The 18,324-nt window shown below is 36.9% G+C and overlaps 1 protein-coding gene across 1 annotated transcript; it reads left to right on the top strand.

The window, feature by feature from the left end:
• The first annotated feature begins 5,460 nt into the window (after window positions 1–5,460).
• On the top strand, window positions 5,461–17,584 carry DDX59 (DEAD-box helicase 59). Its single transcript, XM_070939325.1, has 8 exons — window positions 5,461–5,532; window positions 8,261–9,081; window positions 9,655–9,822; window positions 11,160–11,249; window positions 12,004–12,255; window positions 13,031–13,183; window positions 14,038–14,166; window positions 15,399–17,584. The coding sequence occupies exons 2-8, from the start codon at window positions 8,272–8,274 to the stop codon at window positions 15,660–15,662; spliced, it is 1,866 nt and encodes a 621-aa protein (XP_070795426.1). The 5' UTR covers window positions 5,461–5,532; window positions 8,261–8,271; the 3' UTR covers window positions 15,663–17,584.
• Window positions 17,585–18,324: the final 740 nt, after the last annotated feature.

The following is an 18,324-nucleotide window of genomic DNA, read 5'->3' as shown; positions in this document are numbered from 1 at the left end:
TACATTGTGGGTGAGCCAGTTGATGTTTTTTAATTTTTATTTGGTGTGTGTTGGAAGAGGGGTAGTCTTATACGGCGAGTATAGCCCAAACCCTATATTTTAACAGGAAAAGTCGTGGGTTGTCTTATATGCCCAGTCGTCTTATACGCCGGAAAATATGGTATTTTACCTCCCAACCCACATATCTTTTTTTTTAAAAAAATAAAATTTTCAATTCTAGTTTTGGGAAGTAAAATTGGTATTTGCAATTTGCCCGAATTGGACAAATCCTAAGCATTAGCAAGAGAGAAAAAGAAATAAAGCTTAGAAAGGAAAGGGGAAGGGAAGGACATCAGGGATACTGCGCACTGAACAGGGCTGCAATCTAGCACAAAGTATAACAGGGTTTGGAGCATGCTATTGAATATATTTACATTCAGGATTAAGAGAAAAGAATTCTTAATCAAAAGACACTATTAAAATGTGTTTTAATCCTTTTAATTTTTTCTTAGCTGGAAAAACAGGGGAGGAACTGAAGTCACAGGCCAAGCCTTGCTCCTTATATGTGAACCCTTTATATAAATATTTTCTGTTAACTGAAAGGGAGTTCTTGACTGATCCACTTCATGCAGTTCTCGTTTCAAACTACAGCTTTAACTACAGCTAAAGAAGCATGCAGATCAATGGAGGAACTTTCAAGCTGTATGAGGCTCAAGTGAATGTTATAGAAAGTGAAAGTGAGTTGTAATACCTACTCTACCATTGCTGACTAAAATAAATTTAATTTAAAATTAAATTTAAATTTTATTAAACAAGGGAAGAGTCTGTAGGACCTTTAAAAAGCCAGGTTCAAGGCAATGCTATTAACTTTAAAGATTTTTTTTTATCAGAATGGTAAGAGGCTCTTGCAGCTGTTTAAGAATTTCCATTATCCCATAAAGAGTAAGGCATGATGAAAATACATAGTGGCACATGCTATTTCCTCAAATTTCTACATTCTAGAACTAGAAAAAAACCTTCTGAGATTCATTTGATTTTTATAATTCCAATTGACATTGAAATGATATTGTAATCTCTGACAATTAGATAGTCATATTAGATAAAAGATTAGACTTCAGGAAAGAAGTCAGTATTTATTGGCAAGTGGCTGTTATTTTGAGGGGAAAAAACCCTGTAAATTGACATGGAAGTCAGTAAATCCCATTGAAGTCAATGGAAATTGTTTGAGTAAACCTATTTAAGATTATATCATACAGATAGATCTATAGATTTAAAGATTCAATCCCTGCACTAGATATTAAATGAATAGCAAAAATTATACACTGTAGGCGTATGAATCCAGTCAATTTTTGTATATGAATCCAACCAACTTTGATTTATTCACTTTGAGGGATACTCTTAATCATAGACTAAGCAATGCCTATGTAACTTCCAACATTCTAGGTAATTTCATTTAAAGGCATAACATTGAAAAAGACATTCTCCGAAGACTGAATTAACAATTGTAGCTAAGGGAATATCATTAAGCATTAAATGTGACAACATGCAATCATCACTGTGTAACATATGCAAAGTATTTAAAATTAGAATATTGCTATATCTATAGTTAGTGTGTTAATTGTTCTTTTCTAGTATATAGGAAACTTTGCCTATTGGCATTCTTCATATTAAGTTAGGACCATATGCTTCTTAAAGATAAGAAACTGGAGGATGGAGGAAGGTGTACAGTTTAGAGCTGCTGCTGTTCAACAACCCAAGATAGAAACATGGTTAAAAAAATATAAAGAGTGCAATAGCACCTTTAACTGACTCATTACAAGAAGTGTGGGTTTCCTAGGCAACAGCCAGCCTATTTCCCCACATGCATGAACCACATAAGGTGATAACTAGCTTTCTTTCCAGACCAGCAAGAATTATATTTAAGCATTTGATTTCTACAGAAACCAGCTCTAAGTTGAAGAATCCTAGACTCTATATAGTTCCTCCCCTCTATTATTATTACACATTAAAATTCATAGGCAGAAAAATAATAATCATGTATGTATAACTTTATCTGGACTGCTCTTGAATGAAGGTTGCAGCACACAAAGGACTGGGGGACATTCAATAACTGAATGAGAAGGAAGTTCCAAAAATGCCTGCCAATTTTTAATTTTGGGGGAAGGCATGGCAGTCACCCCAGAACCTAAACACGGGGCACTCCAACAATATAGTTTCAGGATGCCTGAATGTAGGCATCGTATATATTTATAATGTGCAAAAAATGAAGAGGAATCTGTATATTCTCAGAGATTCTGCAATTGTTTTTTAAAGGCTTAGAGACATCTAAGAAGTGGAATGCTCAGCTCTTAGCACTGAAACTTGAGAGCAGGACAGATTGATCTGAGATACAATTGCTAAAAATAGGGTAGCAGGAATAAATTCTACTTTTATAGCCTTTTTACCATTTAGGCAATCAAAAACAGCACCCTCTAAATAGGTTGCCTATTCATTTGAAAATAGAATTTAAGTAGGGAATATTTAGAGTTGTGGGGCGGCACCTAGTTGACAAGTAGCCAAACACGATCAGATCTGCTTAGTATTGGTTATTAAAATTTCCATCAAGAAATCCCAGACTTACAGACAAAACTGGGAATTTGGAATATCCTAGAAAGTGGCAATGTTACATGAAAACTACATAATCGAACAATTGCCAAGAACTAAGTTCTGGTTTATTAGGGTTTACTAAAATACAACATACATATAGTAACAACCACTTAGAACATGTGATCAGCAAAACAAGACAGGTAAGACAGTTTCTATGTTGAGATAGGACACATAGAAGTCAATAGACCACAGTTCATTCTTATGCAGTAATAAACTGAATGGCCTTTATGGTGTCCAGATTCCCATTTTATCCTGAATCCCAAGTGGCATAAATTAAAAAAAAAACAAGTTATTAAAAAGTTTTGCAAAACTCTCAAGATTTGCAGGAGAGATGTATTTCCTCCTTGTCCTACTCCATCTCTTTGTCCCCCTCCCTTTCCTCCTACCTATCCCCCTCCCTCTCATTTCCCTCATCCTCCCTCTTCTTTCCCTCTGATAACCTGCATGGATGAAGTCATGAAAACATTAAAATCCACCCCCCCATCCATTTGTGTCTACCAACCTTCTCCCTGTCCCATCCCACTCCCCCTCTCCCCCTCCCTTCCCTCGATCTTCTCCCTGGCCCACTGTACCTCTTTGTCCCCCTCTTTCCTCCTTCCTATCCCCTGCCCTTCCTGCCTCTCCCCCTCTCATCCCTATTCCTCTCTTAACCCACTCCCCTACCTCTCCCTTACCTCTGATAATAACCTGCATGGATGAAGTCTTAAACACAGTATAATTCCCCCCTCCTTGTTCCTACCTGTTTTCCTCCCTGTCTCCTCCCCCCACTCGCTACTTCTCCTTGATCACGCTACCTCTTCATCCCCCACCCCTTCCTCTTCCCTCTCCCCCTTTCCTTCTCTTGCCTGTCCCCTTTTTCTCCCCTCCCCTCCCCATCCCATCCCACCTGTACCCCTCCCTCTCCTTTACCTCTGATAATAGCCTGATAGCCTAATAGACTTTATGAAGTCATAAAGGCATTAAAAAACCCCCTGCCTATTTATGACTACTCTTCCTTCTCTACCTGTCCTGCCCCCCTTCCCTCCCCTCTCCTACTGGGTCCACTCCACTTTTTCATCCCCCTCCCCTTTCCCTTCTTTATCTCCTTCCCTCTATCCCCTCCCCTCTCCTATCCACCCTACTCCACCTTTTTGTTCCCTCCCCTTCCCCATCTCCCTTTTCCCCTCCTCTGCTCCTCTCTTGCCTTTTTACCTTTTCTTTCTCCCATTCCCCATACCTATTATCCTTCCTGTCCCCCTTTCCCTGATCCTGACCCTCACCTTCACTCTCCCTCTTAGCCTGTCCCTCCCCCCTTTCACTCTTACTCTCACCTGTCTCCTAACCCTCACCCCTTCTTTAAGCCTAACTCAAACTCACCCTCACTTACCCCTCTGAGAGTTGGCTACAAAAGGAGGGAAGCTTCCAGGAGCCCCGCTGAAGAGCAGCTGACCTCCAGGAAGGTATCTTCACTCTGATAACTGGTAACTGACAGTAACTGACATTTTAGCCTGCAGGGATGAAGTCATAAAGCCCAAGGAGATGGCCAGCCTCTCTTATCCTCCTATCAAAGGACACCTGCTCCTCCACCTTTGTGACCTACACTCAGGCCACACAAATGTCTCTAGGAAGCTACCAAACCAATCACTAAAGTTTCCTGCTTGTCATTTTTTGCACGGAAGCCATAGATCGTTGGATGTGGCTTGCCTCTTATTATAGAAGCTCAACTAAGTACTTCAGCACTGTTGAGCAACTTAATAGTCGGCCTCTTGCTTTCTAAAGTCAGTGGTTGGAGGCAGACTTAACTGTGTTTAGGAGAGACTTTGAAATAGATTGTCCCCTTGAAATCAACAGGACTGAATCTAACAGATCTCACATTTTAGTGGCACAGCTTTGAACCAACCCATTGACTGGAAAGACCAATCGATTTTAAAACCAAATTAGTCAGCCTGACCCATTTAGACCAATTGCAATATATACTTTGCATTTTTTTGTGTTTGGGATAGGGAAAAAAATCTTCAAAATTTGTTACTTTCTTCTCCCGCTGTTTGAAGTCTCTGTCTTCCACATATGTACATCTCTGTCATTTTACCTGATTTAGTGAGTGATGCTCCTTCTGTTTTCCCCATCAAAGAAGCAGGGCTCTATAAACAGTTGAGTGACATGGAATATAGGGATCAAATTAAACTGCACGCTCAAATCTATTTTAGGGAATCAATCTGTTTGTGTGCATCAGTGACAAGAGGGTCTCCTGCTTGTGCAGGGGCATGGACTAGAAAAGGTCCTTTCCAACTCTTGTTAATTTGTTATTTGGGAGAACAAAGGAGCCATTGAGCGTCCCTAGGGGACTACAGAAAGCTAAATGTCACGTTGTGGTGGGGAACAATGAGTAATAAAATGAAACGCTCATGAAAGGGGTGATCCGAGCCGACAACCGCTTTATCCTCTTTGTTAGGAATATTATGCCTGGGTTGCAAAACTTTCCAACGACCACTAGATGGAGCAGCAACATATAGTAAACTTTGATCTTCTGCTGCCCTCCAGCGGTCTTTCAATTTCATGCAGCACCAGCCCCTTCGGAAAAGCAGGAAATCAAGCAGGCTTTTTGCAAAGAACAAAACGCGCCTTTGGTTTGCACCGGGGGCTTCCAAGGAAACCTTGCCTGCTTGAAAAGACGCGTTCGCATTTTTATGCAGACGTTGTCTGCAAAGCCCCGGCGGTTGCTCAAGAGGAACCGGAAATGAAGGGCGCGAAAGACCAGCCTCTTTTTTTTTCCTACCCCGGAGAATCCGAGGCGCCGTTGTCGACGGCTAGAGCGGCAAGTTAAAGTGTTTCAAGGAAGCGTAGCGATCTCCGTCTCCTGTACGCTGGAGGACGGACTTTGTGGTAGGATGATTAAGGAAGCCTGAATCGCTTTCCACGGGGAACCAGGTGCGTCGGTCGCTGCTGTTGCAAATGCTCCCCCCCCCAATCCCCTTTGCTTGCATGCTGCCTTTTGCATTAGACCGCCTTTTGGATCGCTTTGTGTATCTCTGCGGAGATTTTCCCTAGAGAGAGTATCGGATCCGGTGGAAGAATCGCTTGAGATATATTGATGACAGGTCTATGGGCTGATTTGCAGTAAGTTGCCAGCGCTTTTTGATCTGTTAAAATTGGGAGTTATTTTAAAATTAAAACTAAATCTCTTAGCCTAGTTGCTTAGTCTAGTTCAAGGTTGACTCAGCCTTCCATCCTTCCGAAAATGAGGACCCAGATTGTTGGGGGTCTCTGTAAACCGCTTAGAGTGTTGCAAAGCACTATGAAGCGGTATATAAGTAGAATAGAATAGAATTCTTTATTGGACACACAAGGAATTTGTCTTGGTGCATACACTCTCGGTGTACATAAAAGAAAAGATACATCTGTCAAGAATCATAAGGTACAACACTTCATGATAGTCATAGGGAAACAGTCAATATAAATCTAAATAAATAAATAAATAAATATAAATATAAATACCAGCAACAAGGTTACAATCATGTAGTCATAACTGGGAGGAGATGGGTGATAGGAACGATGAGAAGGTTAATAGTAATGCAGCCTTAGTGAATAGTTTGACAGTGTTGAGGGAATTATTTGTTTAGCAGAGTGATGGCGTTCGGGAAAAAACTGCTCTTGTGTCTAGTCTAAATGCTATTGCTAAGTCTAAATGCTATTGCTATTATGGCATGACTACTTTGCCGTTTTTTGTTGCTTTGACCCCGATCTGTGTGCGGCTCTTTAATTACACATTACATTTTTGATTAATACATTGACCTGCGATGCACAGAATGTGGTTCCGCTGATTTTTATTATTTTTAGAATCTCCCTCTCTCTCGCTCTCTGTCTCAATTTAAGACATTTCTTTTCAACACATTTAATTTCATTTTATAGTTAGTTTTAAACCCTCTTGGTCCACGAACCTGGCTCCGATAAATGGACCTTAGATTGGATTAAAATAAGAATGAAAATTAAGGCCCACCCTGTTTTAAATTCAGAACAACATATATTGTATATGTGTAAGGTGCATGAACACAGCCTTTTTTCTTTTTCTTCAGCAGTGTTATTTTATAAATACTGTAAATCAAAATTCATGTCCTATGATAACTGTGATAAAGTTGATTAATTGATGAAGTAGTGGGTCTTATTTAGAAGTCGTTTTAACCTTTATGATTTTAATGCTAGTTATTTCCTCATTTTTCATGGAACCATCTTTATAGGAATTATAAGGGAGATATTAACTGCTACTCGTAATCTGTTTAAAAACAACTGTTATCAAGTAATATTAGTAAAGGAGAAAGTTAAAGGTGCAGACAACCGTTCTTCTCTCCATCTGAAAACATGAGATTAGCAACATCTAGTTTTAACAAACATCATGGTTCATTTATTCTGTGTCAGTTCCAGAGGACACATAATAAAGAAAGGCTGGAAAAGGTCAGCCTGTGTGAACATTTGGGATTTTCTTTTTTTAATTTCATAGAAAGAAACAGGCAGTGAAGCAGAAGAGAACATTTGGGTTAACGTGAGGATGTGCTGATTTAGTCACTCAACTTGTAAATCCTATTTCAGAGGCTCAGTGGGGATAAACTGACATTAAGATAATGTATAATTCAGGATAACTTTTTGATGCATGTAATACGGGGAATGGAGGAAATACCATAGTGAGGCTTGGAGCTGGAAAAGAAAATGAGTGGGGCCTCAGTTTTACTTGCCATTGATACAAAATATTATTTTATTTTCAATGAAAATGACCTTGGGTTATAACTGTATTGCTTCTAAGCAATGGGTGCTTTGTATTTGAAGAACAATATATTACTGATTTGGTACAGTACTGAGTTGCTTTAAGAAACAGTTTGCTAATTTTAGATTCTGAGACAGATTATATTATTAATTCAGAAATAAATGTTTGCCTCAGTCTTTTAAACAAATACTGAACTATGAGCATTGTCTAGAAAGCAATGGAGGATGCTTTGTATTTAATGACACAATGTTCTTTCCTATTACCTCAGTCTCTGCTAGTTAAATAGCTGTTGCAACAAAATTCCCAGATATTTTATTTCTCCCTGTTGAAACTGGAGCCATTGCAGCCCTTCATAGCTCCATAAATAAAAGAGAAAATCGATCTAAAGCTATGCCCATTGTTTCCATTATCAGAAAAATATTTATGGATGGATTTGATTAAAAAAAACCCCATTTCTTAGAAAACAGGTGTCAAACTTACTGTGTCGCGTTGATATCATGTGACATTGTGATGTTTTTTGCCTTCATGGAGCTGGGGTGGGCATGGTCTGTGCGTGACGCATCCGGCCCACAGGTCGCCAGTTTGACACCCCTGTCTTAAAAGGTAATGGGTTTTACTTGCAAGATTAACTCACTACTATGCTACTTTTCTAACTTATTTAGTTAACTTATTTAAATGCTGTAAAACGATCCATGAATTCCAGGTTTAAATAACTCTTCCACATGATAAAATTAATAGACTCTAACCACAGCTTATATGATTCCAATTCAAGTAAACTTGCTCCTGTACAAATGGAGAATAATCTATTCTTTGAGCTTCCTGTTGCCCTTGCTGAATCATATGGAAATGTTAATGTGTCAGAAGATTGCCAGTTCTAATGATTGTATATTGTCATGATAGGTTGTTGAAGAATGTTTGTTCCCAGATCTCTCAAAGTCAAGAGGAATGCTGTTGATGAGGAGTGTTGTGTCGCAAAAAAATCCAAATCTTCCCAAAATGAATCTGCATCTGAAAAGCCTACAGAACTTGGAGATTCTAGGTCTGACATCATAAATGCTGCAAATGTTGAGACTGATTCACTGAAATCAATAGAAGGACACAGTGTGCCACAGATATTTTTAGATTCAACTCTGGCCCTTACTGAATCAGAGTCAGAAAACAATGAGGACTCTTGTAATACAGAAGAACCCATAAAATCTTTCAGTAAAACTCAGCGTTGGCCACAATCTGGGGAACCTGTATGCGTGGTCTGTGGTCGGTATGGGGAGTACATCTGTGACAAGACTGATGAAGATGTATGTAGTTTGGAATGTAAAGCCAAGCACCTTCTACAATTCAAAGGGGAGGAGGAAAGCTCAAAGCCTACTAAGAGTGAACAAGCCATCTCTCAGCTCACCTTCCCTGATGCTGCTTATGCATATGAAGAGAATGAATTCCTGTTAAGCCTTGAGGATGAACAGATCGAGAGTTTAAAACAGCAGCTGGGCATAGCTGTTGAAGGGCAAGGAGTTGCAAGACCCATTGTTGAGTTTGAACATTGTGGCTTCCCAGAAATTCTCAGCAGCAATTTAAAAAAAGCAGGCTATGAAGTCCCAACCCCTGTCCAGATGCAGATGATTCCAGTTGGGTTACAGGGCAGGGATATTGTGGCAACTGCTGACACCGGCTCAGGGAAAACTGCAGCTTTCCTGCTTCCTGTTATAATTAAAGCTTCAGAAGAGGTAACCTTTGTTCATTGAGAGGATCCATGTTTATTGAGAAGAATTGTTCAAAGCATTCCAAAACATTTGAGAAATTCTGCATAAGATCTCAAACTTTGTTGTTTTCCAGAGAAACTATACATGTAAACTTTTTTTAAAAAAGTAGGTTTTGTCTTTTTGTCATCTCACTTAAAATATATGATTATATTTGTGATGTTCACCTGAACATGTTTTGTGAAAGAAATTTATACCTGGACAATTTAAATGTAAATACATCTGAAGACTGGATTAAAAAAAAAAAGCATAATTATTATAATGAAAGCGTAAGCAAATCTTCCTTCCCATCTTCAAATGACTCCTTTCCTTCCATTTGCTCTCAATTCTGCATTTAAGGCAGAATATTGGTGTAGTGGTGTATACCGCTCCAATATGTTATACATGGTATAACTACTGACATCATTAGACTAATTATGGATCTAGTGATAGTGTTGAGTTGGTTTGATATAAATTAACCCCTCTCTCATTTTATTTTTCTGAAATTTTTAATCAAAGGAAAAATCAGTAACCTATTATTTGTTTTTTGTGCTTTTTAAGACTGACACTTTGTCTGCTCTTATTCTGACACCAACAAGAGAATTAGCTATACAGATAGAGAAGCAAGCTAAAGAGCTCATGATTGGTCTACCAAATATGAGAACCGTTCTTCTGGTTGGAGGATTGCCTTTACCGCCCCAGCTTCATCGCCTGAAGCAAAATGTTAAGGTAAATCATGTTACGCTGTATCCTTAAGGTTTGAATGAGCATTTAATGCAGTCAGAGAACCTGATTGAAATGGTGTCTCTATTTTACTGGCAATTTCCAGAATATCAGATAATTATTTTCAAAGCTGGACCATAAAGGAAAAAGAAAATTAACTTTTCCTCCCTTCTCCTTCATTCATTCACTCAGCAAATTAAAACTTCGTTATGAGTAAAACACCCAAACTTCATAAAACAAAATACAGTATTGTGATACTATAAAAGTGCAGTAAAGCAAGAGGTGGTCCATAATTCATTGCTTCCATCTTTACAAAGACAAAGCCTTTTAGCATAGAGAATTTTGTGGTATTTGCCCTCTAATGTTGCTGACAGTAATGCAGTTCCTTGTAGGACTCACAGTTCTTGCTCAAAGAGTTAAGTAACAGCTGTGGCTTGAAGAGTCTAGCACAGCACCATCTTGTACACTAATTGTACCCATTCCTGGATCTGCAAGTTTTCTTCAAAGTTACTCACATTTTAATCAAGTGATTGGATTACTGCAGTGTGTGTTCTACATGGGTCTGCCTTTAGTGCTCACTCAGAAGCTTCAGCTGGTCCAGAAAGCAGCAGCATAGGTAGTTCTGTATGTGCATTGATAGGTCCACACATAATACTTCTACTCTGCACCAGCTACCACATAAAGCAAGAGTCTTGGATTAGATCTCTTCTCCATTTCCACCCCCCTGAGTTTGTTCATAAAGATACGCTGATCAATAGTATTGAAGGCTTCTGAGAGATTAAGGAGAACCAGGATTGATGTACCATTTCCACCTAAATTTACCATAGGTCAGTAACAAATGTGATCAATGCTAGGCCCTTTTAACTGCAGCATGACACCCTTCTTAACAACCATCCCTTAAAATGAAAATGAAGACAGGCCAGAACTTATCCATCACAGTTTGGTTCCCAAATGGTTTCTTCAACTTCCTTAAATGCAGGCAGGATCACTCTTTCTCTTAAAAGTATTCACTTTTGGACACAGCCACATACCAACCAAGAAGGGCATGGATCTCAAATACTGGTAAACACAGAGGTCCAAGGAATCTGTCCTTTTTCTCCAGTAATAGGATGAAACTTTTCCCAGATAATCACTTCGGTCCATGTCTCAACTACTTCCACAGAACCACTACATCCATCTCCAAGCAAATCTAAGTAATTTTATATTCCATGTGCTGTGAAAAATTCTGTTTTTCAAATTTAAACATTTTTTTCACCTTGGATATTTGATTTAATAAGTTTGTTGGAATTTGTAATAACAATGAATTTATTTTCTATTATTTGTATTTCCTGCCTTTATTTTAGGTAATCATAGCAACACCTGGAAGGCTCCGAGAAATTCTAAAGCAATCCTCTATTCAACTTCATAATATTAAAATTGCGGTTGTTGACGAGGTAAGTGTGTATTATTTTTCAAAAAATGTGTGGATAGTCACTAGTGTAATGAGTCCTCTATTTTGAGGAGGGAAGTTAAATGACTCTTTTTCTTTACGGTAAGTAAGCATTGTAGACCACGGTGGGCAAAATATTACAGTTTTAATACTGTAGTTTATGCATGATTAGATTTTTAGCATGTTTGGATTAATTTAGCTTGACATGTAATTCAGTAGTATCTCATGACCTTTTCATCTGTCAACTTTTGAAGATAATGTTCCAGCAGTTACAAATTACAACTGAAGATTTTCTTGGCAAAGAGACAGCTGAGTATATAAAAGGGTTACTTTCACCTACCTTGGTGGGCATTGAAATAGATCAAATTTCAGTCCAGTTTCATGGTGGACTGTTCAACATAATTATTGGTGACAGAAGCAGTGGGCAGAAAAGAGACATAATTCGAGATACTGGGAATATGTACTTCCTAGCTAGGTTCTTTGTTACTCAAAGAAGCACTACTGTAATATGTATTTTCCACTACAACCGCTATCTAAAAGACTGCACTTTCTCTCTTTATGGGCATTGACATTCAGAACCATCAGCTAGCATGATTATTGCTGGGAGATGAACTTCTCACAATACTGAAATAGTTAAGTTTGGGAAGTGCTGATCTGAAAGCCCAGACAGATGTTGCTAATAAATGTAAAATAATGTTTTCACTCATCTTCAACAAAAAAAACCCCACTAGTTAATCCATTTTTTTTGTTTAAAATAGGTTGATACCATGTTAAAGATGGGCTTCCAGCAGCAGGTGTTAGAAATTTTGGAAAATATTCCCAATGATCATCAAACCCTCTTGGTGTCAGCCACAATGCCTTTAAGCATTGAACAGCTGGCAAGCCGACTTCTGCAGAATCCAGTGAAAATTACAGTCGGAGAAAAGAATCTGCCGTGTTCCAATATTCGCCAGATTATTTTGTGGATAGAAGAGCCTTCCAAAAAGAAAAAGCTTTTTGAAATATTAAATGTTAGTACTCTCATGGAAAGACAAGTCTTTGTTTCTTTTCATCAACCATAAATATTTGGGGGGGAAATGCGCTAGAACCATTGCTGTAATCAATTTTGTTCCTGGAAATGTAGCCATTAAAACCATAAATCTATTCCTCTTGGGCAATTTCTCTGCTGAAATATTGATAGTAGCAATCTTGTTGGTTATATAGACTTGCATATTACTGCATGTATGTATGTATATGTATATATGTGTGTTATTTGGGGATGGGGCCGGGTAGGTGTGTGTGAACCTGTGATGGTGGAAGCTATTTAAATTAAGTAACAGCTAATATTCAAAGAATTATGGCCATACTCCAAGGCATTTTAGCTATGTTTGAATAGAAATCATGCTATGCTATACTGTACATAGTTTTCATAAGAGTGTTAAAAGAATTTGTATTGTGGCATGTTTCCTTCATAAGAAACTAAAACACACCACCTTTGGGCTGGTGAGAATTTAAACATCTCTTTTGATTTGGTTGGAATCCTCATGGTGTTAAAAGCATTTTAAAAAAACTATAGTAATAGAAAATAATTACTGATATTTGCATTCTTTTTACTATTCGAAAAATATTTGAAGCATTATTACTTCAGGCTTAGTAATATTGGAAAATAGTTGGATACTTTCTTTGCTTTACTTACCACCACTAAATCTCACACTATTCCATTTATCTTTTTTTGTTTTTTGGTACATAAATTAATCTTTTTTTACCCTATGCTCACTGTGGTCTCCCTGTCCTCCTCTTTTTTAGGATAAGAAACTTTTTAAGCCTCCGGTACTGGTATTTGTGGAATGTAAGTTAGGTGCTGATCTTCTGAGTAATGCTGTTCATAAAATCACAGGTTTACAGACAACATCGATGCATGCTGAGAAATCACAGTCAGAAAGAACTACAATTTTACAGGTTTGTAAACATCTGGGGCCTATCTAAAAACTAGCTAAATCTATGGTTAAAGAACTCTAAACCAGGGTTTCCCAAAGTGTGGTTTGAGGACTTCTGGGGTTCTGTAAAGTAAAATATTTCAAAATTTCTCAGTTTTAATTTCTAATATAGTAAATCCTCCAAAGCACCTGAATGCTAGTCAAGGAATAATGGATGGCATCTGACTAAGAAGAGATTCAACCTAGAAATGAGGAGGAGCTTTCTGACAGTGAGAGCAATCAACCAGTGGAACAGCTTGCCTTTGGAAGTTGTGGGAGCTTTATCACTTGAGACTTTCAGGAAAAGATTGGACTGCCAGAAATGGTGTAGGGTCTCCTGCTTGAGCGGGGGGTTGGACTAGATGACCTATAAGGTCCCTTCCAACTCTGTTAATCTGTTAATCTGTTAAATATCGATACAGTAGCTACAACCCTTATAAACCAAAGCTCTTTGGGGTTCTCAGTCTTGAGACCAAAATATTTGAGAACTGTTCCTCTAGACACGGTACACATAGCTATTAGGTAGAGAGTTTGAGATTGACCCCTTAGTGAGTTTCCTTTTAGATGAAAGTTATTTTTCATATCACAAAATATATCTGAAGATTCATCATGTTGGCTAAAGCAGCTATGGAATCAGGTTTGGGAATTTAAGTTCACAGGAAATGTCTCACAGGTAAAATACTTTCAACTTTATAAAATTACATAGACGCTTCTTTTTCCTTAATATTCAACTATTGTTTTTGTTTTCTTTGAAATGTATTCAGACTTTTTGCCTTTCTAATTTTGAAAGGTATATTTCTATTGATGAAAATAATGATTATATTTTCCTTGTGCTAGGGATTATTGCAAGGGAAATATGAAGTTGTAGTAAGCACCGGAGTCCTTGGGCGTGGACTTGACCTTGTCAATATTAAGCTGGTGGTGAATTTTGACATGCCATCTAGCATGGATGAATATGTGCACCAGGTAAATACACTTTCTGATTTAAAAGGCATAGTGTAATATTGAATGTTTCAACAAAAAACAAGCCTCATTGCTCAAAAGTCCTACAAAGTGCTTGATGATACAAAATGGACCGTGGAAGAAGGACTTTTCAAATTAGAAGTTCACTCTTGAGTACGTTACACATGTTAAAGAGTGCCTAAAGAGCTATGTTCTGTATCATGCTATAGGTATAAACAATTAATTGTAGTTTTCCAAGCACATTTTGAAGAAACAGGTAAGAGAACTAACATTCATTTCAATATCTATGGAGATTCTCAATCATCCAGGTCAGTGGGTCCCAAAGGTGCTTTTCAAAAGGCAACTGGATTTAGTTTTTTTCTTGAAAATATTTTGCAAAAGTGGAATGTTTTCAAGAAAAAAACCTGAGAAAATCCAGTTGATTTTTGAAAAGCACTTTTGGGTACATTCATTTAAACAATGTCCTTACTAAAGCTAATTAAAATACAGTGAGCAACATTGTTTTGTGATGTGTCAGTTACTCTGGCAAAACCCCCCTGAAGTAGCTTACGTGATCATAAAACTTGAAAATGTGATTTATTTTGTTAGTTGCTTAGTGTTATTGTATCTATTTGTTACAATGTTTTTGTTTTTTAAATTTTGCTGGTCATTAACCAAATAAATATTGCACTGTATTGTATTGTTCCTTTGTCCATGACTGAAATGTTAGTCAATTTAATCATTCATAATTATATATATATATATATATATATATATTGTACAGGGAGTCCTTGACTTATGGCCATTTGTTTAATTATGGTTTGAAGTAACAACAGCTTCAGAAAAGTGACTTATGATCTGCCTTTGAAGTTACCACTGTCACATGATTGCAATTCAGATGTTTGGGAACTGGCACGCATTTAAGACAGTTGCAGTGTCTTGTCATGTGATTGCGATTTGCAACCTCACTTAGCTCCCAACAAGTAAAGTCATTTGAGGAAACCAGGTTTTATTAACAGTCAAATGATTCATTTAACAACTGAATGATTTAGTTAACGGTGAAGTAATTTGCTTGAACTTTTATGATAAAAACAGTTGTAATATTCAGGTCCAGTTGTGTGATGACTTGCTTTATGATCACACTGGCGTACAATGAAAATTTTGGTTAGAATTGTGGCTGCAAGTCGAGGTCTATCTGTATAGTTACCTATAACATTTATCGTTGATTTTAAGTACCTTTGCTTTTCCTTTTTTAGGTTGGAAGAGCAGGTCGGTTGGGTCACAGTGGAACTGCAATTACATTTATTAATAATAACAGCAAGAGACTTTTCTGGGATGTGGTAAAACGAGTTAAACCAACTGGCACCATTCTCCCACCTCAGTTATTAAATTCTCCATATTTACATGATCAAAAGCGGAAAGAACAGCTGAGGAGCAAAGAACATCAGAGTAATCTTGTAACGGGGGATAATCTTATGGACATTATTAGAAAACATGATAAAAGTACGTCTCAAAAGTAACAGGCTATATTTAAAAATATAATTTGTTTATGTTAACTTGTTTTATATACAAAATTTTAATCCATTTCTATGGATATGCTTCAATAAAAACATAAGTTTGTAGCCCCATTAATTCAAAATGAGAGAGTTATGCAAGATAGTTTTTTTTTTTTTCATTTAAATCGATGTTTAATTTTGGTGAGAGCTGACAGTTTATACATCTCCATACTTATGAGGTATCAAGAGTGCTATTTTAGCAAGAAATTAATTTTGTTAACTGGAGATAATGACTTATCCTTGGTCATTTTATACAGTATTTCATTAATGGCTTAGACCTCAGGTTAAATGGCAAAATACATATGTATTTTCAATGGCTGGGTTTAGTGCAATATATGTAGAGAAACGGAATCAGGAAATCTCATCCACCATTACAGTATTCCATATATACATTTATTTAGTAGCAAATAATTCTGCCAAATCTGAGGGTAAAGGTGGTATTTAAGCAGTCATGATCTAATTTAAGATGTGCCTGATGAACTGAAATGCTTTGTGCAAAATAAGCAATTGGTTCTGAATTTATTTCTTGAAATGGCTAGTTAGAGCTTGGAAAAGCAAAAAACTGTAGGAAGCATAGAGAATAACTGAAGTATGGATTAAAATAAAGGCTCTGCTAGTGTTAAACTTATTTAAAATGTACATTTAAGTTCAAATTCAAAAGATGTTGAGACAAGAAACTGGTCAAATACTTCTGAAAGATATTATTTATTCAGTTGTATCTGTTAGGAAGGATTAAGGGGCAGGCCCATTATAGTACAGGAGAGATTAATCTTTTTTTCTTACAAGTAATTATTTCCAGTCCCAGTTCAGACTGATAGTTAATTGGGCAAATAAATTCAATTTACATGTTTCAGATTTCTTGCCTGGACAGGAAGGGCCTCCAAAATTGAAAAGGGGCAGAAAGATCGTGATTCTGAGCCAGCTATTCTTTTTCTCCCATTAGAGTCTGGGTTAGTTACCTATTCAATTTAGTAATGAGAAATCTCTAGAATGAGTAATTGTACCCATTGAGTTTCTCGTTTTGACATTAAAACATGCAAAGATTATTGGCTACCTGACTGAACAGTAATACAAGTGTACAGAAGAACTGCAGCAGCATATATATTTAACACACAAGTAGTGTGAGCTTCAATTTTAGGCATCGTTAATTAATGGAGGCATATCAGCAAGAGATTTCTACTTTACCAAATCTTTGCAAGACAACATCTAGCCAATAATGAGTGTTGAGCTAGATCAGACTTTCCCAGTCTGGATACTTTCAAGATAGGTGGACGTTAATTTCTCAGATTTTTGGCAGTATTCATGTTGGCTGGGAATTCTTTTGATTACATCTGCACATTGTTTATTTATTACAAATAATTATATACTTGCATGGGCCTATGGAGGGCATAGAGTTGAGTTGGGGAAAGCTGGATGAGACTGACCCAACAGTTCACCTCAGTATAAAACAGCTTAAAATGAATATTGATTACAGTGGAGGTAGAGTGCTTTTAAAAAGAAAAAAAGGAGTACAAATCTTGAACTTGAGATACACTGACTGAATTGTGCAATCAAATTGGTGTCAACTCTTACCAAACACATAGATAGACTACTTCCAGCATGTCCTTCAGGTCTTCCAATAGTGCTGTAATGGAATCCATTTTGTTGCTATTCATCCATTTGATTGCTTATTTGTACCCTATGACTATCATTAAGTATTGTATCTTATGATTCTTGACGAATGTATCTTTTCTTTTTATGTACACTGAGAGCATATGCACCAAAGACAAATTCCTTGTGTGTCCAATCACACTTGGCCAAGAAAGAATTCTATTCTATTCTATTCTATTCTATTCTATTCTATTCTATTCTATTCTATTCTATTCTATTCTATTCTATTTATTCTATTCTTTCTAATTCTAATTCTATTCTTCTCTTTCATTTCATCTTTTCAAGCGTTATAGACTTCTCAAGTGATATCTACCTACCTACCTACCAACCATCAAACAAACTGTCTATAAAACCCATGTTATAAAGCTGTATGAGTTTTTAATTGTCACATTTTTTAATTTGTAGAAGAAAAATGGCATTCTATTTTGCTTTACTTTTTAATGAAATTCAAATAAAGAGTTAATATTTTTATTCTACCATGATCTAACCTTTTATTTAAATTTTGTTTAATAAATTTGTATTGTCCTAGTTTTATAAAATTAAAAGTCTTAATGTGAAAAAAGGAAACTGAAAAATCTGAAAAAATATATGCTAATTTAGACCATAACTGACTCTTGCTAGCCACTCTCAAGGCTCTACTTTCATCTAGTTAAAAGATGGCTTTAGAGACACTTAGGGATTTGAAAGGCTGCTCTTATATTTATTTATTGGTTTGTTTGTTTAGCATTTAGCATGAAAGACATGGATAGCAGTAAAGCTGTATAGAAAGAACATAATAGTGTGATACACATAATATGCAGATGTGTGGTCAATTTTGTAAGGTATGAGAAATTCAATAAGTTATATGTTAAATTACAAATTCCATTTTAAAACCTGGTGAATTCTGATATGCCATACTTATCAATTGGGAGGTTTAAATCCAGGAACCCACCCCCTTCCAATATCTGCACAGCAGTTGTGCAATAACTGCAGAAAC

This window comes from Pituophis catenifer, unplaced genomic scaffold (assembly GCF_029215685.1).
Source record: "Pituophis catenifer annectens isolate HBS135680 unplaced genomic scaffold, rPitCat1.0.hap2 SCAF_3, whole genome shotgun sequence".
NCBI lineage: Eukaryota > Metazoa > Chordata > Lepidosauria > Squamata > Colubridae > Pituophis > Pituophis catenifer.
Note: the sequence above shows the minus strand (reverse complement) of the source record. Positions and strands in the feature narration are given on the sequence as shown.

Bases quoted from the DNA above. Each gene is read 5' to 3' on its own strand.
- DDX59 (XM_070939325.1), top strand. From the start codon at position 8,272: ATGTTTGTTCCCAGATCTCTCAAAGTCAAGAGGAATGCTGTTGATGAG. The intron at 9,082-9,654 runs GTAACCTTTGTT...GTGCTTTTTAAG, and splicing joins TAATTAAAGCTTCAGAAGAG to ACTGACACTTTGTCTGCTCT. The intron at 9,823-11,159 runs GTAAATCATGTT...CCTTTATTTTAG, and splicing joins GCCTGAAGCAAAATGTTAAG to GTAATCATAGCAACACCTGG.